The 9,748-nt window shown below is 37.3% G+C and overlaps 1 protein-coding gene across 1 annotated transcript; it reads left to right on the plus strand.

Annotated features, from left to right (window-relative positions):
- The first annotated feature begins 1,913 nt into the window (after positions 1-1,913).
- Positions 1,914-9,662, plus strand: LOC148363263 (tumor susceptibility gene 101 protein). Its single transcript, XM_088339384.1, has 6 exons — positions 1,914-1,972; positions 2,087-2,171; positions 2,254-2,319; positions 4,996-5,159; positions 6,349-6,448; positions 8,477-9,662. Exons 1-6 carry the CDS (start codon positions 1,931-1,933, stop codon positions 8,593-8,595), a joined length of 576 nt encoding a protein of 191 aa, XP_088195510.1. The 5' UTR covers positions 1,914-1,930; the 3' UTR covers positions 8,596-9,662.
- The last annotated feature ends 86 nt before the right edge of the window (positions 9,663-9,748 follow it).

Consider the following 9,748-nt stretch of genomic DNA (forward strand, 5'->3'; position numbering starts at 1 on the left):
ATATATATATATATATATATATATATTAGGGTGGTCCTTATTTTTCGACTTTTAAAATTTCATGCTCTGACCCCTTGAATATGTTCCAATATATACAAAACGTAATTAGGCAAAGTTTCATCAAAATCAAAGGATATTTAGAGGTCGCTCAAGGCCTCTGAAATTTTGGTATGAAAAATAAGGATTTTTCGCACATTATATCAGACCTAGTGTACAAAGTTACTTGTAACTTTTCTTGTGTTACAATTATAAGCAATGGACTGAAATTGGATGTTCTAAAACGCCGTACACATAGGGTTAAGATTTCCGTTTTTTCTCGAAAATTGCCAAAATTTTACCATTTTTGGGAAATTTCAAAGTCGTTGAGCTACCTCTAAATATTATCCAAATTGTTCAAAATTGCACACAGTGTGTTTTTATCGATATAAGAACATATGCGGGGGGTCAGAGCCCAATATTTCAAAAAAAAAAATTTCGACCCCCATTAAGGACCACCCTAATATATATATATGTTTGTATTTTTGGTTTTTACTTATTGTTTCTCTGCTATAAGTGTAAAGGACTTTGGTACACTGAAAGGATTGTTGTAATAGGCTGTATTAAAAAATAACATTTTATTTCTGCACAAAATCCATCTTTCTTTCTCTCAAGTCAAGTCATTTTTATTTTTATAGCCCTCACAAAGACACAAAGAGTCTCAAAGGGCTGCACAAGTTATTGCACTGACTATTATTACAGACTATTATTACAGACTATTATTACACCATCCCCTGATCTGAAACCAACATGAGGGCAAGGAAAAACTCTGTGCATTTCAGTTATTTTCTATCACCTTCAAAACTAGCTTTTTATAGGCCAGCAGAGAAAGCCTTGCAGCCCCTGACAGCCGACCAATCCGAGTTTGTATAATGAAGCCGAGTTGTTCAAAATAGCTGACTTTCTCTCTTTGAAACTGTAATAGATGTATGTATATTTGTCCCCCTGAATGAGGACACTTAAACAAGTGTAACAATCTAACACAATGCCTGTAAATGGTAGCCTCAAAGTCCTTCGTTGCGGATGTAGTAGTATTAACATCCTCACATTTAACAAGCAATATTGCGGAAGAAGCTTTCCACATGCTGTGATAACGAAGATGTTGCCCTACTTGTTGCAAAACGATTCTTATCAGCCCAGGTATTGTTGTGCTTTCAATGCAGCCTGATCTCTTTAAAATGTTTTTCTCAGTGAATGGATTATACTGTATATTCATAGTACAGTATTTTAGTGTGACGATTAGCCCTGAGCTATCCATTAATGTCTCATATTGACATTTTAAATTGAAATAGTGTTTTTAAATGTGCATACAATTCTAGTTGCTTATTTTGAAATTAAAATATGAAATTGTAATGAACAAGGGTGCATTTGATCCCAACCAGCAATGCCTTTATTTTTAAAAAAATGTGTCTTTCCCTGAGCAGGAACCCAATACCAAAATAAGTGTAAATGATAAATGGAAGCGGTTTCATTATTTTAACTATGCATTTCCAATTTTATCCACAGTATGTTCTGGTACATAAGGTGCCCTAAAGTACGAAAAATGTGGTACTTACATTTATAAGGGACATCGCGCTGATGTGGCCCTAGGTGAAAACGAATTTGACACCTGTGATTTAGCACTTATATGCCAATTGCCAATTATTAAAAAAAAACAAAAACCATCAAGTATGAGCTAATTAAATGGGTCAAAGAGATGAGGTGTTTGAGCCATGTGGCCCAAATCTCATTTGCGGTTTGTAAATCATGTGATTATACTATCATGACGCTGTTGTCTTATTGGCCTTTCAAGGGTCATTAAGTCCAAGTTGATTGCATGTCTATAAACAGCCAAGGGTTTGTGACTGAAGGTTTTTGGGCTGATGACGGTCAGATGAACTTGAATGCAACAGTCATGACATACCTCAAAAACAACATCAAGAAAATGCTGCCGAAGGTAAGAGAATATGATAAATGTATGTACGCGGCTTAATCTTTTAATGATCCCCATTTTGAGATGCCATTACTCTATTTGCGTATGTGGACTTTGTGTTTCTGTTCTAAACTGTAGACTTATCTTCGTAACCACGTGGCCCATGAAATTCATGTTGCATTGATACATTTCAAACACCTTGTTCCATTGGTGGATCATTACAGTAAGTTCTTTTTTTGGGTTTTTATCACTTGAAGTTTTGCATTTCTAAAAAGTAATTGAAACAATCACATTGCTCTGTGCAGTTTACAATGACGGGACGACTAAGCTCTTGATAAGTCTAACGGGAACTATACCCATCCTATTTAAAGGTAATTCATCATTTACACATATATAGAGTCAAGTCATGTTTATTTGTATAGCCCTTAATCACAAGGAGTCTCAAAGGGCTGCACAGACCACAGATTATTGCAAACTGCAGACTATTATTACACCATCCCCTGATCTAAAACATACATGAAGGCAAGGAAAACTAAAAAAAACCTCCACATTAGGAAAATGAATAAACCTTGAGAAGGTACTGCACATGAGGCAACCTCCCTTCCATAATTTAAAACAAATTCTATATGAAGACTTATATACAGCAAATTACTACGTGCCAATTTCTTGGAATAAAGTGAGATCGTGTCATTGCTTGTGGAATACCTCACGTCAATGTGGTTGTGTAATCCCAAAAGACAAAACAAACCGCATTGCGACCAATGTGCTAACCTCGACGGGTCCTACATGTCTTCGGCCTCGTATTGCTCGCACAGATTTTTGACCAAGAAGAGGATCATTTCTGCCGCCACCATGAGGAAACCCATACATACATACATATATATATATATATATATATATATATATATATATATATATATATATAAACGAATATATGAGATACCCGAGGAAATAATTTAGACATGACCACCATTATTTATAGGTATTCCGGAAGGTTACCCTCGATGTGAAAATTGCCGCAAAAAAGAGCTGACTCAGCACTTTTAGTTTTGTTGACTCAGCTGTGCTACCCTTGGTATATGTACAAATATACTTTAGCAGTTTGCAAAACTCCTTTAGCTGATCAAAAATCTGTCATGTCCTGCACAGTTGTCATGGCGCCCAGCTGGCCCCGCCCCTTGACACCGGGCTGAGACGCATTGGACTGATTGCTCTTGGAGTACTTAAGCGCGCTCCATTGTACTGTGGGGGGCTGGAACGTTTGTTAAACCTGGTTAAACTCTGTGAGACTTCTGTTAAAACCTTTTAAATGCCTAGTTCTGTGAATTTGCCAGTATTTGATCCGGTTTTGTTTTTGGTATGATCTGTTTGTTTGTTTTTGACAACTTGTCTTTTGTTTGGATTTCTAATCCACTCCGCGTCCATCGATCCCCGGATCGAGTGTGCGCACCCTCCTCCACCTTCCCCAAATAAATTGTGAGTACGTCTACGCGAATGGGTCCTTTTTTCCTGTTTCCCGCTCCGCTTCGTGACAAAATCTGAAGACAGCAAGATGTCGGTCCATAGGTTTATTGATTTGAAAAAGGTGTAAAGCTGCTCCTCTTAGTGTTCTTATTATTAAAATTAGAAATATTTTTTTTACATATTTTACCATTGTAATTTATTATACAGAAATTAAAGTACCCCTTAAAAACATGTTAATGGATGTGTGCTTAAATAAGCATTTTGTATTTATTACTTGTTTGCTTGTCAACAAAACCACCTATTTATTTTTAATATGTTGAATGTATTCTGTCCTGAAAGCCCGTCAATAATTAGCATGAATTTACAAGTTTGCTGAACAGCTTTTTCATACACAAAAATGTATGAAAACTGTAATCCTAAAACTACAAATAAAGCATTAATACTCCCTTTTAAGAGCTTTTTTTTAATATTTACTTAAAGCACTACTTTAATTTTCGCTTTTTGTCAGCCTTCTTTGAGGTTTGTGTATACCCATAGCAACAAGATGGCAGATTACTATGTCAGCTACCTTCAGGTTGAGCCTCATATTATGTCAATTAAAATGTAATTTTAGAACATATTAGTATTTTTAAAAATTTCTTGTTTGAATAATAGTTCCTGTACTTTTGCTTACAATCTAAATCAATTTCTTAATGTATAAATATGGTTGCTCTCTACCACTAGGAGGTGCTAAAAAATATACACCAAGGGTGGCGAACAAGTTTGACACAAAGAGCCGAAATTTTTAACTGTGAGAGTCAAAGAACCACACCACGCACTGACCTGCCATAACAGACAGACACACACAAACACACACAATTAAAAACATTATTTCCCATAACACACTGCTCTCCTTACAATACAACAAGTATTGTTATTGTTTTGATTTCAAGGAAAGTGTCCACCCTCAATACACACAAAAAAACTAAACATGAAACAAGGCAAAGAGCCGCAGTGTATAGAAAGTATGATGAGGCAAAGAGCCGCATGCGGCTCTAGAGCCACGTGTTTGCCACCCCTGATATACACTGTGCCTTTTTTAAGCTTTTAAAAAACATGGAAATTGAGCTGGGGATGAATTCCTAAACATTTTGGGCAGACCGTGTGCATCAAGATTATTGAAAAAAAGTGTGCCTTGGTGATAATTCTATTTTTACAACATTTGTCACCATAGGATGCCAGTTTGTTATTTTGTCTATTATTACGCACTGTTGTGTCTTGTTTTGACTATTATGAACTGTTTACATCAGTGTCACTATCGGCCAAGCAAGCGGTTGTTATGATTTCCTTTAGGGCGAATATGCTTTTGTAACCTAGGATACGTAATGCATAGAAATGGCTCAAGGGAAGGCCTTTAGAACGGGTTGGATTTTTTTATCTGAAGGCTTCTCTCCCTGTCCTCGCAAGTTCAAATCCATTGATGTCTTCTCTCCTTATTTTGAATGTCTACTTAAGAAATAAAAGATGAAAAACACCGATTTGTTTGATATTTTGTACAGAATAGTAGAGTTGATAAATATTCTTAATTTTTGTTACAATGTTAGAGATGACATACAACATCCCCATCTGTGTGTGGCTTGAGGAGAACTACCCTCAATCGGCCCCCATGTGCTACGTTCGGCCCACGCGGGAAATGATGATCCTGCGAGGGAAGTATGTATCTGGCAGTGGCGACATTCATCTGCCGTACTTGCAGGGGTGGAAGCAGGTGAGCAAGCAGTAAATGTTCTATGCTTCTGTTAAAGGGACAGTGTGCTCTTTGAGTCTCCGAAGTGTTCCTTTATAATAGAATACAATAGAAAATAGTCATGAAAAACGTCCACCTTTAAGAAAAAAAATCACTGTTTTGAGGTCAAAAACGGTGACCCACACGAATTGTATAGATCCGAGGAGAAAATGTTTTAAAGTGGAGAGGGGGGGTTTCATGAAATTTCCCAGAGTGAATCAGGTGTCCATGTTGGTGCGTGTGAAATAAAATCAGTGTAGTTTGCGCAGGCAGAAGTACGGTATTCGTTCATGTGTTATGTCTATTGGATTTTATCGCATTACCACACTATTTTTCACATTAGCACACTACTCATAGTACCGTAGATGAATGTTAGAGAATGGAGAAAGAAGTCTTGAAAGACAAAAAAAACACGACGAGGCAAGCAACTCTTTTGTGTGTCTAAAGATGAATCTGACTTTAATATATATTAAATACAGCAAATACAGGGTAAATTTCATATTGGTTTTGTGTTTATATTTGTCAATAAATGATTAAAATCATGGCTGCATGTTTTCAACAACGTTGTCACTTTCCTTGTTGAATTTGAGCTGAGAAAAAGTCAAACAAAATTTTATACAGATTTTAAAATTAGGTGTGTGTTATACTGTGCACAAATAAACACGTTATTTTCTCCACACCCTTCCCACCTTTTTGAGACCATTTTCGAGCCATAGAAGAGAATAGAATAGAATATGGCAAGTCCATCACTCTCCAGGCCATATGCAAAAATATTTAGATAGTGCTTGGTGACTTGCCTTAGTTGTAAGTGCAATTTTCTTTCGTCATAATAGTACAATGAAAATAATGCACTGTAACAATACTTCAATGAAATGGGGTGTAATAACATTTAGCAGCAGAAAAATGTTGCAAATACACTTATAAGATATGAATATTAATTGTTATACATAATACTGTTTTTTCAATGCAACTAGCAAGATATACATTTCTCACAATCTTACACAGTGGTTTGGGGTGGTGATGGCCCTGGGGAAGAAACAGTTTCAGAGCCTGTTAGCCCTTGTTATAAGGGATCTGTAGCACCTTCCAGATTAAAGAGGTGGTGGTCGGGGTGAGAGGAGTCCTTTTTAATGTTGTTTAAAGAACACTATCTCTTCTGTGGCTCTTTCAGTGGGAGTGTGACCTGGTGAGCCTTCTTCAGGTGATGTTTGCCACTTTTGGAGACCACCCTCCCATCTGTATGCAGCCTCGTTCTCAGTCTGCTCAAGCATGTAAGTATAATATTGCCATGGGAACTGTTTTTTTGCTCAGAGGGTGGGAGGTTAGTGCGCAGCCCCACGGTCTAAGGTTCAATTCCAGCTACCACAGCCTTCCCATGCAGAGTTTGCATGCTCTCCCTGTGCCTGGGTGGGTTTCCTCCGGGTACACCGGTTTCCTCCCACATTCTCAATACATGCATGTCAGGTTAATTGGCAAGTCTAAATTGTCTCTAGGTGTGAATGAGCGAGTGAGTTGTCTGTCTCGGTGTGCCCTGCGACTGGCTAGGAACCAGTTTAGGGTGTCCAATGCCCACTGCCAGAAGATGGCTGGGTTGGGCTCCAGCACCCCCCGCAATCTTAGCGAGGCACAGGCAATGGATGGATGGTGTTTATCAACCAATTAGAGGAAACGCCAATCCTGATCTTTTTTACTTAGAAGTCACAGATCCGCTGTTTAGGGCAAAACGATTGCACTTAAGTGTGATGTATGGATGACTTTCTTAACCACAATTATACGTTTTAGCCCCAGTGATCGGAACTCATCCGTTAGCACCTGGATTGAAATACACAAAATCGAAAAAAAAACACAGGGGTTTCTTTGCAGAAGTTTAAAGAAGCTTGAGCTCCTTTCCATAATATAGAGTATACAGTATTTGAATTACCACTGCAAATTTCCCAAATTCAAGTAAACTTTTGATTTGAAAAAACATACAATTCTTTAGACCAATCATTTAAATAATTTGCACCGTAAATAGTCTTTGTTTGCATGAGTTCCCATGACTTAAATAAACTTTAGTGAACATCAATACAATAGGGTTTTTTTGCCTTTTTTCTTTACAATTCAACAATTGATAAACACTACAAGAGATGATATCTTGGTGAAAGAAAAAAAATGAGCAGGAAAAAGAATCCTCAATAATTGTTTTTTTAATTAAATCTTACACATAAGAATCATAATTGTAATTTAATTGCGAGCCTCTAAAAAGATCCCAAGCCCTACAGCTAAGGTACGCTTTTTATGCCCGTACATTACTAGTCCGGTGTTCGGAAATTCCTTCCTACCCTTTGAGACATCCTACCAATGCCCAGTGAACGCATGTGCACAATGCTGATTGACGATTTTGTCCTACCTATCATGTTTCTTTGAAAGCGATAATGCTTTCAGTTGAAAGTGGTAAGTAGTTACGATGTTTATCTTATTTGACTGCTTCAAAATATTGTTTTCTGGCATAGCTTTTAAGCCTAGCATGTTCTTGGGGCCAGTGGTTCAGGGGGTAGAGCGCTCGTCTTGGGATCAAGAGATCGCAGTTCGAATCCCGGCTCCTCCATGTTACATGTCGAAGTGTCCTTGGGTAAGACACTGAACCCTTAATGCCCCCAATAAGCAGGTTACCGCCTTACATGGCTGCACGGCTGCTATTGGGAAATGTGAAGCACACTGTAAAGTGCTTTGGGAAGTCTTGACTTGAAAAGCGCTACATAAATGCAGATCATTTCATTTCATTCTTCTGTAGTAGATTTTTAGGATGATGTCTTTTCACTCTGGTAATCGCGTGTATGTGTGCATGCCAGTTTTTGTATTATATCATCAGTAAATTTTCTGTTTGCAATAATTCTGAGTTTCAATGTTGCCGGTCTTACTTGATTATGAAGAAAATAAAATTGCTTTCAGATCAGCTTAAAGTGGGACGTCTTGAAATGGGAAGAATGAACACCGGTCCCTGTGATGGTGTTTTTCTTACCATGTGGCCCCTGAGTTAAAATGGGTTTAACACCCCTGTTTTTACACACCATGCCCATTAACCAGACATAAACTTAATACATATCCATTTTTCCATGTTGAACTCAATTTTTATACTTATAAATATGAGCTGTGATCAAAAGAAACTAATCAATATTATACATGATTGAATGTTTGAGGTTAAGAAGAAAAAGGGTGTGACCTACATTTCTTCTAAGTGATAACTAGGTCAAGTCTGATAAAGTGTGAGTCTGTGTTTGCTGCTCATAAACTTTGACCTGTCTTCAATACTTTTTCAGGTTCGCTTCAGTTCCACAATCAATCACAGATGATTTCCCAACCAGACGGAAGTTTGCGTTTATCGTTATCGACAGATGATGGCCAACCTCTCCTTCAAGGAAATGAAACCAGTTGTTAATGGGCTATTGAACATTTTTTTGGTATCATGTGGACATGAGGTCTCTGTATGTGTTACATTGTATCTCTCAGCTCTCAGACAGAAGACTTGATCTGGCCATCTAGGTTGCAGTGACCTTTATTCTTGGCGTGGTCCTATCTAAAAGAACTTTCGCGTACATTATTCAATTTGAGCCAGTTAAGACCATTGGGTCTCACCTTGGTACAGTGGTGAGGCTGAGTTGCTCACCACTGTGTGGGTGGGCGGCTAAGACTGTGTAAGACTAAGGACTATCTTAGAAAAAACAGACTTAATCTGTGTCATGTTGAAAAATACTCTACAGCTGTGTATTTATTTTTGGGGGTATTCAGTAAATAGTCAAATGAGAACATGCAGTCTCCTAGTTCTTATTTCTAGTATAAAAAGCAATTAAGATAAAAGTACCAGGCTGAGGTTTAGGCTAAACCTTAAATATGGGAGTTTCATTTGACAGTCGAGTAAGACATAATAGTGTTAAAAAGGATTTGTAAAGAAATAGTTTGAAGTTTTACAATACATGCACATTTCTTTTTATATTTAATACTGTATTAAAACACACATGTGAAATACTGTACACAATCAACATCACACTCCCCTGACCCATTATCCTTGGGAAATTTTGTGTAATCTGGTTGTAACCAATAGCTAAATAAAACATCTAAATGTTGTAACAATTTTAATGCAAAACCAGAACTCTTTTTTAGATCATGCTGTTTACATTTTACAATAATTATGGAAAGGTAAAATTATACAATAAAACTGTTTTTGGGAGCTCTTAATTAGTTGTTTCCTAGCTATGTTATTTAAGAACTGTGTTTAAAAATGTATATATTTTAAAGGAGGATAACTTTTCTTCCTCCTTGTGTTCATTTAAGATCAGGGTCGTGGAATGAGATGGGTAAAACGCTGGAGTTGAGCATTCCCGTTGCGGTTTTTATTACAATATCAATAAACAGGATAGATTCCAGGAATGAAAGTACAGAACAGGGTTGTATGGTTTCAAAAAATGCAAATCAGGCACAGTATATACCAAGGGGGCATGCTCTGAAAAAAAGAAAACATTAGTGAAAAAAACATACCGAACACCAGACCTTTGTCCAGACTGGTTCTGGCAGGTGTTGATAAGACTCAAGGC

Source organism: Urocampus carinirostris, chromosome 7, assembly GCF_059441175.1.
Source record: "Urocampus carinirostris isolate Australia breed hairy pipefish chromosome 7, RoL_Ucar_1.0, whole genome shotgun sequence".
Lineage (NCBI taxonomy): Eukaryota > Metazoa > Chordata > Actinopteri > Syngnathiformes > Syngnathidae > Urocampus > Urocampus carinirostris.